The sequence below is a fragment of the Serinus canaria genome, chromosome 14 (genome assembly GCF_022539315.1).
Source record: "Serinus canaria isolate serCan28SL12 chromosome 14, serCan2020, whole genome shotgun sequence".
In the NCBI taxonomy this organism is placed as follows: Eukaryota; Metazoa; Chordata; class Aves; order Passeriformes; family Fringillidae; genus Serinus; species Serinus canaria.
In genome coordinates, this window is record NC_066328.1 from 6,595,854 (window position 1) to 6,618,047 (window position 22,194).

The 22,194-nt window shown below is 37.3% G+C and overlaps 1 protein-coding gene across 3 annotated transcripts in view; it reads left to right on the forward strand.

The window, feature by feature from the left end:
• Positions 1-22,194, forward strand: part of PARN (poly(A)-specific ribonuclease) — a 41,712-nt gene that overhangs the window by 10,041 nt on the left and 9,477 nt on the right. For all 3 annotated transcript variants that reach the window (XM_030229806.2, XM_030229808.2, XM_030229807.2), the window contains 8 exons: positions 843-886; positions 1,375-1,417; positions 3,064-3,139; positions 4,193-4,303; positions 4,389-4,458; positions 9,957-10,012; positions 13,552-13,638; positions 18,005-18,079. In XM_030229806.2, the coding sequence (XP_030085666.1) occupies positions 843-886; positions 1,375-1,417; positions 3,064-3,139; positions 4,193-4,303; positions 4,389-4,458; positions 9,957-10,012; positions 13,552-13,638; positions 18,005-18,079 (562 nt within the window). The remainder of the gene's footprint in view (positions 1-842; positions 887-1,374; positions 1,418-3,063; positions 3,140-4,192; positions 4,304-4,388; positions 4,459-9,956; positions 10,013-13,551; positions 13,639-18,004; positions 18,080-22,194) is intronic.

Genomic DNA, 22,194 nt, shown 5'->3' on the forward strand with positions numbered 1-22,194 from the left:
TTTTAAAAGGTTCAAATCAGATAGTAGAATTGTGGTTTTTGCTTATGTCAGGTATATTTAACTGACTGTTGTGTTATAAGATACTGGTGTGGAGCTTCAGCACAATTATGTGGCATTTTCTCCTTTGTAGTTTACAAAATGAAAATGTGTGGTTTTAAATAAAATAGTACACTTCTGAAATGATAAGCAGTATTGTAGCAGGATGATGTTCACTGGGATGAAGAGTTACAATGTCAGAATAACTGGAGGGAGCACTTTGACTGCAGCAGAGCTGTCTAACAGTTTGACTGGACTATTCAGTTAAACTAAGCAGTGTATTGCATTAAAACCATTGTCTGAAGAAGCCAAAGGTCTCATTGGAGGATGCTCACATGGTGTTTGGAGAAAGACTTGATCATATGATAGACAGGAAAAAGAAGTTTGGGACCAGTTGGATGTTGTATGTAAGCAATTGTCAGTAGTTCCTGTGTTTTTGACCCTTGGCAGATCTAAATCTGTAGGCAGTCCCTGCATACCTGGAGTGACTGCTTATATTCCACTGAAATACAAAATGCTGGGAACACTCAAGAACTGTTAATTGGGCTGGAATCAGAAGTAGCCTAGGGTATGAACATATTATTACTAATGACAGACAAATCAGAAATACATAGTCTGTAGTTGTGTGTAATTGCAGGTGGTGTCTATGGTAGTGCTGACAAATAGATCTCTTACAGTGAGAATTCAGTTACTGTAGCTCACTTTTAGAGGCTGTTTGGATAATTGTAGCTACTGCTCTCTGTCCTCCCAAGAGTGTAAACAGTTCACTGACTTGGATTTTATGTTCTGGTTTAATGTTAAATTAGGACCTAAGTGAGTTCAAGGAAGTAACGTCATGTGTCTTTCCCCGGTAAGTTCTTAGTTCAAACTTTCAACCATTACAGTATAGTTATAGCAAGTTGATGTTTTTTGTCATAGCCCTGTACCCTAGCTGTTACTGGAAAAGAAATTGGGATCAAGTTAGATAAATACCATTTTTAAAGTAAGTTTGAGCAGCTTTTTTTTTCAGAAAAGCAGTGTTGTTGGTTCGCTTCTTGGCAATAGATGCACCTTGCCATTCCCGTGGATTTGGCATGATATTTGGTGTTTTGAATCTACACTTCATTTGGAACAAGATTTATTTGCTACTAGTTGTTTACATCTCTTGCTGTTCATTGGTTGCTGTCCTTTTTCATGCTGAACAAAGCCAAGGAATGTTTTGGCTGTTCCAAATCCAACAGTCATTTTCAGTAGGGTGTATCTGCTCTTTCCTAGCTAATACACTAAAACATGTTCTGAGGATTTGACAAAATGGGCATTCTTCTGTTTCAACCTATTTAGCTCTTACTTTGTTTCTAGGTTACTGGATACTAAACTGATGGCAAGTACACAACCTTTTAAGGTAAGTTAATATTATAGAATGATTTGAAGATAAAAAATTGCATTAATACATGTGTATTGAAACATTTGTGGAGAAAGATGTTGAATAATATTTTCTGTGTTGCTCCTTTTATTGTACACAAATGATTTTTCTTTACCCCTTATATAAACTTACAGAATTTATAGAATGCCAGTTTTTACTTTACTAGTGACTTTTTTCACTTTTGTTTGAAGTTTTATAGTTACTTGGCAGCTTTGGATTCCAAAATATGTAGAGTTTTTGCTAGCTAAAATGTGATTAGTAGATTATTTTCTTCTTGTTAAGTAGAATATCCCCTCAGGAGATAACAAGTGCTGTTCATGAACAAATAGGATCTGGAAGCTGCTTGTATATTCAAAGCCTTAGAGTACTGTGAATGCTGACTTAGATTTGTCTGGAAAAATGCTTTATCATCATTAGATTCTCTTGTGGCCTTTGCTCAGTGGGTAGTCAGCAGGAGAAAAAAAATTACAGGTTTCTCTTAAAATCTCTTACAGCATGAGTTTTATTCCTCTAAAGAAGTACTGAGAAGTGTTCATAAGCTTTTGTTTTCCCATGTGCCCTTGAATTAATTAAAAAACATGCTGAGGAGGCAGCATCTCTCTTTGTGCATAGCTCTGTGACTCTAGAGCATTGCATAAAGAAGTGCTATTAAATTCACTTGTAGGTATTGTCAGGTTTGTGTTGCACACTGCTGTGGTAAGAACAGAGGCTTTGGTATTCTGAAAAGAAGGAAACATCCACAAGTTTTATGTTTGGTACAGCTGTATTGATATTTGTGATTCTACAGCAGATACTTGCGTTTTTAGCCTGTTGGTATGAAACCCTGCTTTTGGGATGCCAAATCATTTGAGCTAGTTCATTGTACTTAGTTCTTGATAACTTTTCAGTCTGCAGACTTGATGAGTGTAAACACCTAAGCTTGGTTGAGAACCAAAGGAAATCTGGTCCTCATAGATCTCAGACAACTTTAAGAAAGATTGTGTGACATGTTTTGCTTTCTCTGGCTGTTGATTCTGCATGTTTCCGTTGTACTGACTGACAACATATATTTGATTAGGAGCTTCAGTAAGGAATTAATGTGTAATGCATCTTTGTGGCTCTTTATTTTATGCATATAATTCATCAGTAGATTCACTGATGCTGCTCAACTAAGTTGACATGTCGGAGCAACTTCTGACTGTCAGATTTCTTTCACTGTCTCTGTATTACTTTAAATCAGCAGTTAAAACTATTCAAGAATGTCGAGTCAGCAAGCACATTTCAACACTCACCTTGAATGCCTTCAACCATTATGATCAGTATTTAGAATATTTGCCCTGCTGTTTGTGCTGCTTTTTCCCTTGCCACGTGTACCCTGCATGAAACCAGATTCAAACAGAAATATTACTTTGGCATAATCCCTCAATAATTCTGAACAGCATTAATAAATGCTTATGATGCAAGTGAGGCAAGGAAACTGAAATTTGTCTTGACACACCTCTGGTGCATTAGTTTGAAATAGGGCTTTCTGTAAATCCTTAGAGAACACCAGGTGGCAGCAGTAAATACTCATTTGATCCTGTTTGATTTCAGTTTCCAGGGAAAATGTGCTTGGCATTGGCAATTAATGATAGTTTTTCTTGCAGGAGCTCATTAATAATACATCACTTGCAGAACTGGAAAAACGTTTAAAAGAGGTTCCATTCAGCCCTCCTAAAGTTGGTAAGGATATATCAAAATGCTCTTATTTCTGAAATGTTTTGATTATTTTTGTTCTTGGTCTAAAATATAAATTCCCTGCTAATACTTAGCGTTTTGATGAAGGGACTTTAAATGAGAGCACTGTACATACAGTGCAATTATAGTTAGAAGTATACCTGGAACTTCATAGCAATCTAGACAGAAAAGAATGGATGAGTTCAGTGAACAGCAGTTTCATCATCTTCTAATGATGGATTTGTTTTCTTTTAGGTTGATTTTTGGGAATTAATTTGAAATTTGTTCAAAACTTTCATTTGGTGGTTGTCCTTTAGATCAAAGCCAGAGCACTCCAGAAGGCTCTTGGACAAACAAAACTAAGAAAACTTACACAGCAGTGACCAGTTGTGTGTGTTCTAGAAATTACTAAAGTTCTTTTAGTAGGAAAAAGGGATTTTTGCTTTGAGGTGAACAGAAGGATATTTAATCAAAGGGCAAGCTTAGCTCAAGGTTCTGGAATTTTTCTTAAGCTGCTAATTTAGAAAAGGGAGAGCAATACTGTAGAGTGGAGTATGTTGAAAGGGAAAGCTTCAATGCTTGATCAAAATCAAGATGAGCAGAACTTTTTTATATTGCTGAATGTGCAGAGCATAAACACCAAGTGCATTTGTCAATAAAGACATCTTTAAATCACTCAGTTTAGTCTTCATTTAAATATCTTGAAAAATCTGACCTATTTATCTGGTTAATAGTGAAGCTTTTAATTAGACTGTTCTCTTAAATGTGAGTCAGGAGAAAAGAGACTCTGTGGGGAATTCTGCTGTCACTGTCTTACAATTAATGCTCCATTTTGGCTGAGCAGGTCTGGGGATTAAGGGCTTTTTAATGGGAAAGACTTTCCATCTTGTGAACCTATTCTTATTTTAAAATGCCAAACAAAACTGCTTTTTTAAGAACTTAATTCAAAGAGTCTGAAAGTTGTATAAATTTCCCCAAATGATGTTATGCTCTAACAAAATAAGCCTACAGGACAATCTTTATCTTCTCTGATATTTATAAATGTCTTTTTCCCCTCAGAAAGTGCAGAAGGATTTCCAAGGTACGATACAGCATCTGAACAACTCCATGAAGCAGGATATGATGCTTACATTACTGGACTGTGCTTCATTTCCATGGCTAATTTCCTAGGTACATGTGAAATCTTTTCCAAACCTTCTTCCTGGTGCTCTCTGTAGCTGCTTATTACATACTGAATTTATTCTTCATTCATCAGGTTCTTTCCTCAGTCCTCCGAAAAACCATGTGTCTGCTAGATCAAAACTCATTGAACCATTTTTTAACAAGTAAGTAGCTGTATAAAAAACCTGCTAAAACAAGGAAGTACAATGCCAGCTTCAGCAGGTCTCTCTCTAGCTGTGGAATCAATAACTAACTGCATTTTTCTTTAAACTGAAGTTTTTTTGGCTTTCCGATTCATACTGGCAGTGCTGGAGAGGCTATGAAGTAAATACCTTGTCTTTTGAGGAGGATGGTTTACTTTCTGCTGACCTGTGAAAGGACACTTAGAAGAGTCCCTGGACTCCTTTAATGGCCTTGCCATTATTTCTGGAGTAAGCTTTGGAAGTGGTGGAACTGAAGAAAAACTGGTCAGGTGTTCTTTATGTTATAGGACCCTCAGTAACTGGTGATAGTGAAAACTGAGTGTGCTCAGCAGTCTGGAAAAACTAAAATATCCCCATGGTATTGTCAGTTCCAATAACACAAAGCATTGGTATTGACATTGTTGGGTAACCCATTTTTAAGATGGCATAAGAAGTATACATGTATGATTTATGGGATGATGCCATAAGCAGTAGTTTGCTTTTGAATTGGATCTTCTTGCAAACTCCTTGAACAAGTTGAAGTAAAACTTGGGGAATCTAGAATCGTTTATGCACAGAGTCAATCTTTTTAATTAAGCTGTAGATTTTACCTTAGGAAACTTCTAAAGATGCTGAAATCTGTGACACGTAGAAAAAGGAGTTGAAATTAAAAAGATTCTAGTGCTTGCTCTGTCTGTGTAAATTCAGGAGAAATTCCATCCTTTCAAACCTGTATTACAAGAGTTGGCAAAATTAATTATTTTAGCTTCAGATGGCCCACACAAAAGAGAAAAATCATTGTGATCAGTGGCTTTCACCTTTCATTGTTCTGAAAATCATATAATTATAGTGACAGCAGTTATGTGATTCTCTTGACACTGAGACATGTGAGGCAGTAGCTCCATATATTTTAGCAGATGCTACAAATATTCCCTAGATGAAACATGGACCCACAGTGATTGCTTGATTTGAACCTGAGGGTAAAGAGAGAATTGATCAGCACAATTTCATTTTAAGATGGGATTTGTCACTCGATTGTTTTCTGGAACACCAACACACATGCCAAGCAGTAGGTGCCAATTAAGCAGGTTAATTTTTCAGTAATTAACCCAAATTCTTCCTAGAAATGCATATTTGCAACGAGTATAAACAGCAACTTCTAGAGCTGTCACAATAGTACATTCAATTTAAGCTTTTCAAATTAATTGTGTACTTGAAATGTGACGTTCCTCTAGGAGTGACCTTTCAAAGTTGTGAGAGTGAGTGAGAGGAAGCCTTCTGTGTCCGCTCTGGCTCTAGGGTTAACTGCCTGACTGTGAAGAAGGGAAGAGTTAACTAACTGTAGGGAGAGCAGCTGCCTTTCTTTTTTTTTTTTTAAAGCAAGAAATGAAAATTACTGTTTGCAAGAAAAGAATGTTTGTCCATTCTGCCATTATTGAGAACTTGTAGCTTCTTGTTTTAGAGAAGCTATATATTATTTTTAAATCATGGAAACTTGGAAGACTTGCCATGTCTTACCTTCACATAATTTTAGAAGCTTTGCCATATTCTAACTAACATCTGCCACATCACCTAAGTCAGAGCCTAGAGGTGAGACTTTCTCATCTTTTCCTTACAGCAAGCAGACCAAGGCTTGTATTTTTCAAGCTAGTTCTCTTTCTCCTAAAATGTAAAACTAACAAAACCAGAATAAGACAACTCTTTTTTTTTTTTTTTTTTTGGATAAAGAATGTTTTAAGTACATATCAGAAGTCAGAGCTGTGGGATGTTTAAATGAACAAGTCTTTTGCTCACCTCAGTCAGTCCTTGCAGGTCTCTGTCTGCGGCACGTGGTGTTTTTAGTACCTGTAGTGGCATCCAGGGCTCTGCAGTTCAGAGTTCCCTCAGGGTGTTGCTTCTGGGGCTTTTTGGCAGGTATGCTCTGGGCTGCCAGCCAGCTTCCTGCTACTTGTCTCTAGTTTGTGGTCTAGACTATTTCCCTGGCTGAGCATCCTCTCTTCCTGCTGGGGAGAAAAAAAACTATCTTCCTCCTTCCTCCAGAAGTTCTACCTGATCCTGTGGGCAGCAGTCAGAACAAGGAAACCTTTTCCTTTGTGCTGTAGTCATATTCTTCAAGCAAAACACAAACTACAACATGCAAACAGTAAGCTGAACAAATGAAAGTTATACCTTGTGTCACAAGTTTTCCCTGGAAGAAGCTGAGCAGAGGAGTTTAGTGTAAGGCAGCTATTTAGAAGCAGTGTTCTCAGTTTGAATTTCAAACTATTATCCAGTCAGTCTTGAAAATGTTCTTTAAAACAGACCATGATTTTTTGGGTTGTGTATAAAATCTTAATTTCAAGATATCTCTATATTAGATGTTAACACTTAACTACAGTTTAGTGATAAAACTTTCATGTCATTGCTAGGACTTTGGAAATGTTTCCTGTTTGAATGGGCTTGTCACTAATGTGATTTAAATTAGTAAATTTAAAATTTAAAAAAATCAAGCTTTGATTTTTATGAACTTAGCTTTCAAATGAAGGTAATTCTCTTTTGAAGAGTAATTTTGATGTCTTTCATTATGTCAGCAAAATTATGGAACTTCCTGGTTGGCTGTTCAAGAATGATGGCCAGGATATATGTTCATGTTCATATAGATTAATGATGAACATAGGTAAAATCTTTAGTTTTAGGGCTTTTGTGAGAGTGGAACTGATTAAAAACAGACTTTCCCTTAGGGTTGTTTGGCTCTTTTAGGCATAATGCAGTAAGTTATATGATAAACAACTCAATAAGGCAGGAATTCCAGAGATGCATTTCTGTAATCTTTATGCTTTATTGTATATACAACATCTTTGAAAAATCCTGTTTGTCTGCTGTGAGTAATCCCCAATGAACATTTATGAGTTGAGATGATGGGATTCTTTATTGCAGTATCTAAACTCTTATGTGTATAATTTGGATATTGTTATTGTCTCATATCCTTTCAAGTTGGTTTGAAATTTTTTGACTGGTTTAGGGCAATGGCTCTTCCATATCTTCCAGCCCCCACCCACAAGCCCCACAAACTTTTAATGACAATGTTCTTTTGTATCTCCTTGGGTTGTTTGAATGCTGTTTATTCTTTTGGTATAGCTGGAGGCAGGGGGTGGAAGAGGTGTAGAGAAATGAGAACACCAGATTTTATTGAGCTGAATAGCATCATGGTCTGTAGAAACAGACATTAGCTTAGAAATGTTTTTTATACAATGGATATCAGAAACCAAAATCCATGCAAATTACTTGGGTTTGTGCTATATTTGTAGAAAGTTTCTCATAGGGAGCTATGTTCTCTGGCATGTATTGAAAATCCCTCAGCTTTTCTATATTAATTTACTTTTCTCTGCAAAATTACTGCAAAATGAGATTGGTGTGGTTTTGTGTAGTTTGACGAATAATTTCCCACTCTCACTGTAGCAATAAACAGTTGCTGTTCCTGTGCTTGCAGCCACGTGTGGCTGAAGTAGTCAGCCACAACTTCCTGGTTGGCTGTTCAAGAGTGAAGTAGTCACTGACCTGGACTGGTAAACTGAGCTGGCTTAAAAAAAATCTCTTTTCTTTTTTCAGTTAGATCCATTTCTCTGCACAGTTCACCACACAGCTGTGAAAACTTTCATCCTAGCTCAGTGCAGAGGAACAATGTTGACTCCTTGAGACTATTTCTGCACTGCTGTGACTGGCTCAATGATGGCCTTCCTCTCCTCATTCTGTTTGCCTTGCCACAGAAACAACTGTTTTCCAAGTAGCTTCCTCAAAATCCCTCAGAATTCTTATTGAGCAATGGGACTCTGTCCTCTGACTGTAGTCCCTAAACAGTGTAGGAAAGAACAATTTTTTAGCTTGGTCTGCTTAGCTTTTTAAGAAATGTAGTTCTGACACTGATTTTCACACCACTAACTCACAACTTCATGAATCCAGCTAATTCAGTAGAGTTCATGCTGTCATACAGAAAAGTCTTATTAATTTAAATGTTCTGCAGATATATGAAGAATCCTAGAACCACAGTTATGGACACTTAATTATGGATTATGTTGGAGCTTGGTGTTCATAATCCATGTGGTGGAAGTTAGTGCAGCACAATGCAGTTACTGCTGTTACACACCTGAAGTGCACTTCTTACTAAAATCAGTATTTAGATTACAGGGAGTATGTGTGTGTGTGTGTGTGTGTGCTGTTTAGTGACATAATTGTTTGGCCAAAAAAATAAACGTAGGATTTGTCTCAGGGAATAAAAAATTAATCCTGATTAATTTCAGGTAAATGTATTTTTTTGTCATAAGTGTGTTCTTGTGGTTGGCCACTGTACTGTTTCCTCAGTATGATAAAACCTGAGGGAGGGAAGCTTAACTGGTCTTCTCCCCAGAAGTTTTCATTGTGTTTTTAGTAGATAATAACTTGGCTTAAAACAAACCTACTTTTTGTTGTTTGGGTTTTTTTTTTAAATAAAACCTCCCACTTGTGTGGCACAGCTGGTGCCAGTTCTCTCCCCCTGTGGCTCACCTGTAAACCTGCCATAGAGTACGTTTTACCCCAATGTTTGCATTGTTTTTTCTTTCTCCTATTTGTAGCAAAACCAAGTTAACAACTGCATTCCAGTAGACTTATCAGTGATACAGGGAATCATAAGGGCATAATATTCAAACTCTTAGGAACTACTAGTGAGTGTGGTATGATACAAAGAATCCCTAGGGAATTACAGAACAGTCTGTGTACTTAGAAAAACTCAGCTGTTTACATCAGTTAGTACTTAGTTGAATGCTGTGGCTGCAATCTGATAAGCATTTTAGAAGCTTTTTTAAGTTATGATGAAAAAGTTATTTATTTTAGCCTTCCAGTGAACACTATACACAGCAAATGTTTTGTAACATCAATGTGGCATCTTTACCTATGACAGGATTTTAAGCTGTTCATCTTACTTTGTAAGGAAATAGAGCTTTTATTGAAAGTTCTGAGAAACTCTTCAGATACATGTTAAAGAGGAAAAGACTCATTCCAGTTATCTCCAAAGAAGTCATGATGGCTTTTGCAGTTTAAGGGTTTTAAGATCCATTCTGTCTAAAGCATGTTGAAGTGCTCAGAAAATGGGGAGATTTATGTGTATTTAGAGTGATGGCAATGTTTGCACTACCCACTGCGCAAGGGGCTCTTACTGCACAGAGCTGCCACTTATTAAAGGTTCCTTCCCCACTTGTCTTTATTGGTTTTAGCAGTAACAAATTGAACCTTTTTTGCCTTTGTTTTCCTGAATAAGTAAAATTCCTGGCATGATGCCAAGTAACTTTTAAATCTGGTTGTTAGATAAGAGATTGGGTTTAGAGGGTCTGTTTTGTTTTAAGATAGCTTAGGATAAGTTTGGGATGGTTATTCTGCTTCTTTAGAAGAAACATGTAAAAAAACTATAAAAAGGAAAAGGTCTTCAGGCAGAAATTTGCTAAAGGTTCTTTTCCATTTGCTTCTAGGCTATTTCTTATGAGAGTAATGGACATACCATATCTCAATTTGGAAGGACCAGACTGTAAGTAGCTTCTCTCATTGTAAAAGTAGTACCATTCTGACACACTTCCTGGAGAAGGAAGTGTAAAGATTAATTATGTATATCTAAAGCAAGGATATCAGCATATCTGTCAGCTGTGTTTAGGTTGTTAGCTACTTATGAAATGATTTAAATGTCTATTCCCTTGTTTTCCTTTAACAAAATAGTAAACCCAGAAATTCTTCAACTTTGACCAGAGAATCTGCATTATAAAGGGGCTGATGAAACAAACCAAGTTATGTTACTAAATGAGAGGGTTTGAAATTAACAGCTTTATTGTTATTTTGGGTTACCATTCTTATGTACCATATCACATAAAAAGTGGGATCTTAACTCTGTCCCCTCACCCCAGCAGTAAATACAGAATGCAAACTAGAGAGTAGCAAATGGTTCTGAAAATCTTGTGGCACAGCAATTTCCACAGCAATTGTTTCTCAATTGCTGTGCAGTAGTACCTCTCCTTACCTTCAGCCTAAACATTAGGATTCTTTTGCCACATGGGATTATGACAATGGAAAAATACTACTTAAAACATTTTTACCTTTCTGTTGTTTTCAGTTTATGGACCTGGAGCTGTTGATACTAGTTGATAATATATTTAAATTAAAATAGATTCTACTAATGTAAATGTCCTTACTGTTACGGGATGTTTCATTATGAGGGGGAAAACTTTGGATGAGGGTTCCCACGGATGCCTTGACTTAGGAAAATGTGAAGCCCTGGAGGTCAGTCTGGTCCTTGATTAGATGAAAGCTTAATTTTATATTGAGGAGTCAGATACACAGCGTCTTGAAAATTATAGCCATTTGGAAGCAGTACTGATGTGGACACATTTTCCACTCCTTGCATCAGAAAGCTCAGACTAAAGTGTGACTCTATTAAATCCTAGTGTAATAGTAACAGAATGCAGTTCTAGAGTGATGGAAGTAACTGTTGGAGAGGAAAGTACATGCTGTAAGGGCATAAATTTAATTTTAAATTCAGTTAGGTGGTCAGATCACTGAGCTCTGGCTCTGCTGGAATGGTAATCTAATTACATTGCATCTTCCTTCCCCAACTGTTTGTTTGATACTGAGTGGAAGAATGGGTAAATACTTTGGGTCATTGAGAGAGTGCCAAAGCTACTAATTTGTAAAGATGCTACTTCCACTTGCTGGCCAACTTACAGGATTGTTTTGACACTTTGCCAAGAAGGGTTGCCAAAAAAGAGTCTGCCTCAAAGTCTGTCTCTTTTATCTGAAAGCCACTCCTGTAGAACAGACTGATGCAGATAGGCTAGGAGAACCTTAGCCAAGGAGGCTTTCTAAGCCTCAAAACAGAAAGCATTGCAGGGGTGGCACGTTGGGCTGGCTGGTGTAGCCACTTCAGTTGCTGTTCTGAGCTGTAAACCCCACTGTAGATTGGGGAAGCAGTCTGGTGGGTGTTTGTGGGGGACTGTTTCGCAGAGCAGTAAAGCCACCTAAAGAGTACAGCCAGGTTTCTGTGGGAGGTGCACTTGGGGTCTGTATTTTTAAAAAAGAGATGAGGCACAGCTGACTAGGTGACTGTTCTAATTTGTATGTTTCTGTTTGTCACGTAGCTTGTGCAATTTTTCCTGAAATAATGGATATCAGTAACGTGTTAAGTAAAACTTTCATCATCTTTTGTTAAAATGTGTGTTAAAAACTTATTTCAAAGAAAAAAAGTTGCTGCACAAAATTACTACCAAACAAAAAAAAGAAAAGGAAAATAATCAAATACTTTTCATCTGAGCAGGGAGAATTTAGAGATTTTAACAGCAGATTCACTGTGAATTTAAGAATAAACAGATACAGGAAGGTTAGGAATAGTTTCTTTTCTCTAATCCATGTAAAAGGGCTGTAATATCTGAAATTGGAGTTGTTCATGCTATGATTTTCTACTACTGGATTACAAATAATTTAACTATGAGTTACTCTCTGTTCAGTAAGCTGTACAGCAATGAATTGATCTTCTGTTGCTTGTAGGGTTTTGCTGTTTCACTTATATTTTGTATAATGCAGAAATATTGAATTTTAGTCCTTAAAAAAGTTGTGTCCTTTTTGTTTAAGTAGCAGATTCAGTGGACAGGATTTCACCTGTGCTCATGAAGGAATTGCTTTCCTTAACTACTTGTGTCTCTGTCCAGCCTGGCTGCACTCTCAGTGCTCGTGTACTCCTGTCATTTATCATCAGGGAGTTTCTAGTCAAGTCAGACTAATCAGCTTGTTTAGGTGAAACAGATTAAAACACTTAGCAATAACAAGTGGCTGATAGTCTGATTTTGGACACCTGTTCTATGAATGAGATGCACCTTGGAAGTTCTCCTGTTTTAATGCTGAAAGCTAAGGAGATCAGAAACTAGAAAAGTTTGTATTACAAAGGAATTCGGGAGGGTAAGTCACTAATCATTCACTGAAATGAAAAACAGTCCCTATGACTCTATAGCAAAAGAAGAGAGAAGATTTTCCTGAGTGTTACCAGGTGGTCAGTTTAAAATCTGATCACATCAAGCTGTGTGTAGTTAACCCTTGAGTTATCTTGAACGAACTGGAGCACTGCATTGCAAAGGGGAGCGCTCGACTTCAATGGTTCAGCCTCTGCCCTCAGACATAAAATGACATTTAAGATTTAGCCACGTGTCACACATAACAAAACAGATCTCTGCAGATACCTGTGGAAAGGCTTGATTAATGATCTGCAAGTAGTTTTGTAGGAAATTGTGAAATATTTCAGTATCTTTGTCCCTGAAAATGCAATGTTCCAATTGTTTCTTTTTAAAATATGATAGGAATTCACAGGTTATAAAAGCTCACATCCCTAGTATGAGGAACTTCAACTAGGAGAAGTGTGTAAAAGTAAGATGCAGAGTAATAATTTCTGCTGTATTCTTACCTCTTCCAGCAGCTGGATTTGGATTCTCTCTCTCAAATACCCAAGCTTTAAAATGACGTTCAATATACACTAAAGACTTCGTCTGCACTTCTTTAGATGTTGGCCTTGATGAGCTTAAATTTGCATTGTCTTTTTTTCTTGGTGTAATTTTCAGTAATAATAAAAAGTGGATCTATTCTAGCTTGTATCTAATATTATATAAAAACTGAGTTGAACATTGTTTCACAGGAAGTTTTTTCTTATCAGAAAAATGGCAAAAATTGAACCATTGCTAAGAAATATTTTAAAGGTAGAGCATGAAGAGGTTGTTGACATACCCCTCCCCCCTTTTTTTTCTGTCCTTGAACTTGGTTTGGTGCAAGGGATGAGAAGGACTACATTTGTGGACATTTCCAGCTGCAGGAAATGCTGTTTCCATTTCTTAAGCAGATGAGCTAGTAGGATTTAGTATATCTTTCATGCTTAAGTGCAGGCACATTCTCACTGTATCTGATGCAGTTTCATAAATCTTTCCTATTAAAAAGGAAAGGGAGGGAAAGTGCTACATAACCACATTAGATGATTGTTTAGTATATTCTAAAGATACTAGCAGTGACTCTTATTTTAACAAAAGCATTTTTGTTTTGTAGTGCAGCCCAAACGAGATCATGTTCTTCATGTTACTTTTCCCAAAGAGTGGAAGACTAGTGACCTATACCAGCTTTTCAGTGCCTTTGGTGAGTGACATAGTCTTTTTGTTGTTGTTGTTATTGGTTTTTTGGGGTTTATTAATAAGGTAAACTTCTGGTTTGTTTTGTTATTTTTAGTCAGTGGGTGTAGACTTATTCCTAGTGTAGGTAATGATGAATCTCTTCTTGTCATTTTTGAATTCGATGTCCTGTGGACTTTGTAATGATGTGTTGAAAATTACTGTTCTTATTAACTGCTCTTTAGAAATCTTTATTTTGGTTCTTGTTGAATATTGTGGATCTTTTATCTTTTATCCTTTTATTTACAGCTTCTCCTGATAGGAAGTAAGATTTTATATAAGTGGAAAAACAGAATGGGGATTGGTGTGGGGCAGAAGGAGGCTTTAGGAACAAGGTTCCTCCTGCAGTCAGTGTAAAGCCAAACTCCAGCATGTAAGTCTGGGCAAGCAAGCAAGCTTAAAAATAGCCAAGTTGATTTCCAGATTGTGAACCATCCAAGTGAGAAGAAACAGCAAAATGGGTAGTTAATAACTGAGGACCAGTAGTCCTGTTGTAGCTCTACTAAGCAGAAGTATGAAATGTGGATAGCTGCACAGCTGAGCTCATAGATGGTGGTCTCCTGCTCCTTGTCTCCTGTGGCTTGGTACTCTGTCTGTGCAGGGTCTCTGGAGCTGCATCCAGCTCCTCCAGTTCCTTGTGAGCATTCGACCTTCACTGCAGCAGGGGTCAGCGTAGTGGCTTGGATTTCATAGCCCCGACTGGGAGATGTAGGCCATGAGAATGTAGAGGATTCTCGCGGAGCTGCTGTTCGGGGTGAGGAGCGCGGTTTGGCCTCGGCTCCCGATGGTTTGTGCCCCTCAGCTCCCAGTTTCTTTCTCTCGGCTCCCTGCGGTTTCTGCCCTTCAGCTCCCGGTTTGTGCCCCTCAGCGCCGCCGCTTCCCGTGCGTGGGACGGGCACGGCCGCCAGGGGGCGCGCTCACACACAGCTCAAGGCTCGCTTTGGGGCTTGCCAATGGTCGCGTGGATCCAGATTTTAGAGCTGAATGTTTTCGTATTTCTATTTACAAGCTCCAGGTTTGTAATTAATCGATATTTTTTTAGAGTCTTTTTGCCATGGTATCTCAAAACAAACTGCAGATTATTCCTTCCAAAATTCTGGAATACAGAAATGCCTGTGGTTTTCCTGTTGTAGGTGGATAAGGTCATAGTGGTACAGCATGAAGTAGTCATTTGCCAAAAGGTAAAAAAAAAAATAAGGCAGTAGCAGACATGAATTATCCTAAGGTAGTACATCAGTTAAAGCAAAGTGTCTTGGAATCAAGCATTATTAGTAAAATTTTACAGAAAAATTATTTTAGAATTAATTGAAGCAGATTATAATCTTCCATGGAGCTTCTAACAAAATATGGTGAAACAGCTGAAAGGGCTGCAGTGTCACACTTGGAACTGGTTTACATTTGCTACTCTAGAAGGGGTGTTCATGATTCTGAAATCCTTCAGGACTGCCTGCATACCAAGTGGACACCTGTTCATGCAAGATGTTTTTATAGTCTCAGGGGTGTATGTAGTTTCACTGTACAAGTACTTGCAGCACTATGCAGTCTCTTAGAAGACTTCAGATTCTTAAATTTGCATTGTTTATTTGGTAGTGCTGATGTGAAATAGGAAGTCATTAAAACAGGATTTGCTGGAATACAGCTTTAGTGTATAGCCTTAAGTTCTGCTTAAATTAATGTCTTTGGGCTTTTGATTAAAACTCATATTATCAAAGTATTATAAGAACTACTGCTTAATTACCAGTAGAAGTCATGTAGGAAATGTACAAGAACAGAGTATAAAAAGGAAATGTTTCAGTGATGTAATCTATCAGTATGATTTTATTCTGTGTATTCAATCATGTTTGAGCTAATATATGGAGAATTTTCAAATTTCTTTATAGAAGAAGCACATTTTACTTGCACTCTCATGTCATAGTCCACCAGTGTCACCACCAGTGGCATTCTTCAAAGTGTTGAAGACTTGATGTATTCTAGAAGTGCAGAGAGAGAAGTTTCCTGGTTTATTTCTCTAGAGCTGGTGTTCCATTACACTGCTGTCCATGGCTTATCTGCACTGGCCTTGCAGTGAGCTGGCACGGGGCTCTGGTGATTGCTAAATATTGTACTGCAGCTGCATTTGCTTTCCAGATCTTTATTTGCATTTCACCATACTTCTGAAATGCACAGTATTTACTGAGTGCTTAGCAGTATTGCTGAATGATTTAATTTATTAATCTTATCTCTCCTCAATTCTTACTTCTTAATAATGATGAAATGTGGCAGTCTGAAGAGAGCATTTCTTAAGCATGGAGAGTTACATAAAAGCATTTCTTGTGGTTTGCTTCAGATTGGAACTCAGTGTCTGGTATTTAATGTTTGACTTTCTTTAAATTCTGTATTTAAAATGTATAAATCTGAGTATAAAAGCAAGATATGTTGGCAGGTCTTGAAACCCTTTATTAGCTAAAAATACCAAGTCAGAAATCATATGGAATGCATCGGCCTGATCTAAAACTGAAATTGTGCCACTAATAGGTTGGGTTTTTATTAATTTATTTTTATTTGGCACTTAGTGAAAATATGGATGCTGAAGTCCTTCTGAATAGTAGCTGAATTCTTTTAGGAGATTTTTTTGTCAATCACTGATCTTATTTTATACTGAGGGCACAATTGCAAGGTATTCAGGGGAATTTTCTTTCTGATCTATCTTTCAGTCTGCTCAGGTAGACTGAAATTAATAAACTGTATATATAGGAAAAGGACACAATCTGGGCTGCATTTCTGTGTTCCAGAGTTACAACAGAATATGGTCTCAGATGTCTGACATGATTGTTTAGAAAATTTTGTAATTAGTAATACAAAATTGGAGAACTTTATACATAAATAATTTTAGAGCAAAGACTTATCAATGCATTTAGATAAATATGAATTTGTACAGTAATTTCTGTCCTTTAAAGGAAACTGCATGTCAGGGTCCTACCAAATTGCACTTCAGTTCTGAGCTGCAATCACGAGTCAGCTGGGGCCTTGTTTGTGTTGTGAAATGTTAGAGTCCTGCCAAAAGGATGTTCCCCCTACACCAAAGAGCCTTATCCAAAGGCAGCAAAGTTCTGTGTTCTTCAAAGGCAAAATTATTAGAAATTGAATTGCTGTGCCCTAAAAAGGGTTTACAGAAATTCTAACTTCATGGTGTAGGCTCATCTTAATGGCAGCCTTAGCCCTTCAGTACAGGGAGATGTCAGAGACCATACTGAATTAATTGTGGTTTTGGCAATGATCAAAATGACTATAACTTAAACTCCTAAATAGCTGGCTACTCAAATGTATAGCATGCGAATGAAATCTATCTAGGCTTTTATTTTTTTATAATTAGAAAATCTGTTTATAATCTGGCTGGATTTCTGAAGAGACTTCTATAACCTTGTAACCTGTAGACTAAATTAGATTTCAATAGATTAAACAACTGGGAATAAATGTATTTTAAGCCTTTTTGCATTGTTGTTTTTAACCTTGTAATGTCTGAAGGTTAAATGGTGGTGTAACATTATATATAACTTGATTTTCTTGTCTAGGTGAAAAAAATGGCACCAGTTTTCAATATCTGAGTTGTACTAACAGTAAAGCACTTAGATAAGGACAGGAGATGTAAGCATAGGAGATGTAAATGGATTTCAGACTATAATAAGACCTTGTGTCTGGAATGGGAATCCTTTCCTCTGCTTTTGCTTGATTATGAGCTCTTTTAGTGCTAATGTGACATTTTAAGCCATTCACATAGAAAATGCACTAACTGCTTGATGAATAGAGGGACTTATTTCCAGTCACTGTTCCATTGTAACAGCTTCCAAATGAGGTTCATGATTTTGTGCATTTGTCCTCATATTGACTCAAATTAAGTTTTTAGTTCACATCCAGGAAATGATGTATAGTGGGATTCAAACAAATCAGAGATTGAAAATTTAGTGTCCCAGCAGTGGAGTTCTCCGTTGGTGTGATCAATCCTCTACCTACCCCTTTCAACTGGAATTTATCATCACTCAAAGAGCTGTTATTTATTTGAGTAAAGGGCTGAAATTCCCAGAAAATCACTTCAGTTTATTTCGTAGACTCATGTAGAAGCCCTGAAGGGAGGATGTGAGGGTCTGGGATGTACAGACCCTCATGCTGCCCTGACTTTCTGAACACTTCCAGGCCCTTGTGCAACTGGGTATGAACTACACACCTGTACAGCAGGCAGAAGCCTTCTCAAGTGCAGTTACTCTTAGTTGGCTTTTTTATGTCATGGCATATCAGATAAAAATCTGTGACTGAGTCTAAAATAGAAATAGTCATAAAAATTTCTTTTGGTTTTCTAGGTAACATTCAGGTTTCATGGATTGATGATACATCAGCATTTGTCTCACTGAGCCAGCCAGAGCAAGTACAAATAGGTGAGTGTTGCTGGATTTACTTCAGCCTTAAGACTTTAACTGGCTCCTACAAAATGCTCTGAGCCAGCAGGGTCTGTGATTCTAATGGCAAAGCCACTGACTTGCTTGGAGGAACTGGACTTCCACAGCAGCAGCAGCACATGGGTGGCAGCAAAGACAAGCCCAAACTGGACTTGCTTGAGAATTTTGAGTTTCATTCCATGATCCTCCAAGTACCTGAACCCGTAGGTGGAATAGTGCTGGTTTCTTCACTTGATGCAGTAATTATTGAGGCTGTTCAACACTGTTACTTTGCACAGAGTATAACTGTCAAAGACTTCTGTGGTCTTCACCTCCAAGGACCCTTTGGACTGATGCACATTTAGTTTGGTTTACATTTACAAGGAACAAATGCAGTGAGAAGCCTTTTGGTGCTATTGTAGAACACATGTAAAATAAGTGTCCGAAGAGCCTGGACTGCTAATGTGCCTACAGACTGTGCATAAGCAATGTGCAGTCTCTGCAGACCTAAGTTTTAAAATTTTTATTCAAACATTTGAAAATATTGCTGTTAGTTATGTGGGAAAACAGTCTTCTTGGTGTGTTGGGTTTTAGGTTGGGTTTGTTGGTGGTTTGGGGATTTTATGTTGTTTTGAGGGAGGCTTTGGGGCTGGAGTATTTAAAAGATTTTGTTTGACTGTAGTTGAATCCAGAAGCTCTTAGTGGTTTTACTAATTTTTTTGGGCATTTATGTGAGTTCTGACCCATAACCTTACTTCAGGGAACAATGGCTGGAATTAGGCCATTATAGATGATCATTTGGGATATATTCTGGTAGTGTCACCCCATGTACTGAAACGCTGGCATCAAATGCTGTGGGGCCAGTGAGAGCAGCAGTGCATGTAGCACTTCTGAATAACTGGCTAAAATTTAGTTGCACTTAAGAGCTATTCAGACAGAATTCCCACAATTAAAAAAAGAAATAAAACAGATTAGAAAACCCCACTGAGTTTACCATGATCTATCCTTACTAAGCAAAACTAAAGAAGCTTTTAGGGTCTGGATGTACAATCAGTGCATCTCTGTAATTCCTTATGAACATCCTGGGAGTGTTTTTCATACTTCCTCATACATTCATAGCTCTGCAGAGGATATTGAGGGCTCACCAGCAGCCTCCTTATAGCAATTGCTCCATAGCAGCAAGAGCCATTGTTTCTTCATCCATATATAGTTATAAGAATGAAATAACTTGTAATGAGTAGTTCCAGATAAAAAATTATGTCAATTAAAGCCTTCCTAGACGCTGCTGCAGTAAATTCCCCACTGCTGTCACCTCAGGTACTTATCCATTGTCTAAATGCTTGGTGTATACATTATCATCACTACTTTTTGTAGTTGTTGTTGGTAGGTTTGGTTTTGATTTTTTTTTTAATTCTGTTTTGGTTATAGCAAGTACATATTTTGGAAAGAACTGAATTATTAAAATTGAATCTTTCTGGCACTGCTCTATGTCTTTTTTTGTGCTATGACAACCAGGGAGGCTCGTTCTGTGGCCTACATGCTGGGAAATACTATTTGTTTGAAAGCTCAGGTGATTATAGTCTTTCATAGATTTTCATGAAATCAGGTTAGTAGAAATTCATATACTTAAAGCAGTGAGTCAACCAAGCTGATAAATTAAAGCAACTTCAATTACCAAAAATTGTGTGATTTTTACTGTAAAATTGCTTAAAATTCTTGGTATATCATTGGTTTGGGGTCTGTTGGTTTTTTTCTGTGATTAATGCATTTCAGAAACAATTCTGTTATTCTATTCCCTCATCTTAAATTCTTTAATGAATTGTTTTGGTAATAAAAGTCACTGTTTGTACTTGTGATTTAGTGAGATATGCTTAAGTGAAGAACTTAGGAATAACTATAATGTGACCTGGTTTTTAACCTGTTCCTATAAATGTCTGCATCTTCTGGACTTTGTAAAAAGCCTTGGAGGACTGTGAAACAATATAAATACAAGGCAAGATGTTGCTATGGGTGTACTTCTATGCTCATCTCTTAAAGAGGTTTCTGACTTTGAGCTGATATTTAGAGTCTGTATAGGCACCTTCTATCTTAAGTTGATACAGGAGAGGAAATCAAAGGGGTGGGCAGCACCATGTACAAATTGGTGTTAGCAGTTTGGGTACAGCCTGCAGATAGTTGCTCTTATCAAATATACTTAAGATACTCCGGTCAGCTAATTAGTCATGTGTGTTTAACATTTTAATGCATTGCAGCAGAAATTGTCCACATATGCTTGAAAGACTGAAAACTGTATGTGGGTTAACAAAAGGGACCATTAATGTTACGCTGACAGTTTCACTAATATTTAACAAAGTGTAGTTGGATTCTGCTTACACCTTGATAATGTCCATGGTTACATGATCATGTACATGTTTCTTTAGGATTTATGGCTTCTCTGGGAGTATATTTGTACATTTTCTGTGAAGAACTCAGCCCTGAATGTTGTGTAGGGGACAGTTTAATTCCATTTAGGTAATTTAAGAGATGGCCTCTGATTTGGGATGTTGAGTCTGCTTTCTGTTGATAAAATAGGCACACAGCACTGCTGCTTCCACTTCTTAGTTTTACTTTGAAATACTGGACTATGCATGTGCACTTTTGTCATCATGGCAAACTTCTGGATTGTTACATGTGGCATGAATAGCCCTAGTAGTCAGTGTATAAGGCTGTGGAACCATATGGTGAGTATTGAGAGTAAAACCAAATACTGCCTTAGCTGCTCACTAATTGCACACTGTTGCTCTGGCTGAGGCAGTGCTCCCATGTTCTAAGGAGAACATGATCAGATAAGGTTAATGCAGCATCCATACAGAGGTCACTTAAAGGCCTCACAGGTGAAATTTTACTGAAGTATTTCATAAGCTTAAGTGTTTAGTATTGCAGCCTTAATCTGTATAGCTCTGTGTGTTTATTGTATTTCTATATTGTGGCTTTTCTTTTACATACACAGTACACCAACATATTTGTCTTTTTATTAAGAGGCTTAATTTTGTCAGTGGCCATCTGTCAGGATGTTGCTCTGCATAAAAGCAAGGACTTGACAAAAAGGTATCTTTGTACACATTCCTCTTGGACCACTCAATGACAGTCAGCCTGTTTGATGTCTTCCCTAGTAATGAGGGAGGGTGCCATCCTCTAGAAATGTTTTTCCTAAAAGAATTTGCAATTACTGTTATTCTGCTATGAGACAGAAACTTTAGGGCTGCAGTTAATGTGAAATGCAGCCACATGGTGTTGGTTACTAGGTCAGGTTTCTCACAGAAAGGTTCTCCCCCTGAGTTCTCTTTAGTTTTTTAGAATTCACAGAGCATTCTAGCAGTGCATTTCTTCTGTTTAGAGTGCAGAACGACCTAACTGTGTTTGCTTTGTTTATCAATATGGACAGCATCCATCAAAAAAGCATCAGAGGAAATGTATTAAACTCCTACCAGGAACTGCCCTTCAGTTCAAGACGACCATGCAAGATTGTTTTATCTTTGTGGCTCCTTAGACTTCTCCATATGTCTTCATTTCAGTTTTTCAATGATGAAGCAAAATATTCAGCATGTAACATTTTATATGTTAAATATATATGCTATTTGTATGTACCATATGAATGGATTGCTGTAAAATACATGCCTTATTTCAAGAAAGTAGAGTTGACTTAGTACAAAAATACTGACTCTTGTACAGATTTATTTTAGAATTATATTTAGGCCTCAAATGATTTGTTTTTCTTCCTTGAGAAAGGGCTGAGTTTATCAGGGAATTAAATGGCAGACCCATAACTTTGGCTCATATCTTGTAGCAAAACAAATAATGTTATTGTGTTTTAACAAAAGATTATGTATCGGATGATCCATGGTAACTTTGTGCTTGATTTTAGCAAGTAAAAACATGCTTGAGTTTAACTAAACAAATTTTCCCCCAAGGAATGTTGGCTGGCATGCAGTAAACTCCAGTGAGCCTTATTAATTCATTCATGATGCCTGCCCCATAACTTCATGGGCAATAAATATTGTCCTAATTCCTACAAACAGATCCTGTAGCTTCACAGCTCAAAACAAATATAGGGCAATGAAAGAAGGAATGTCTGA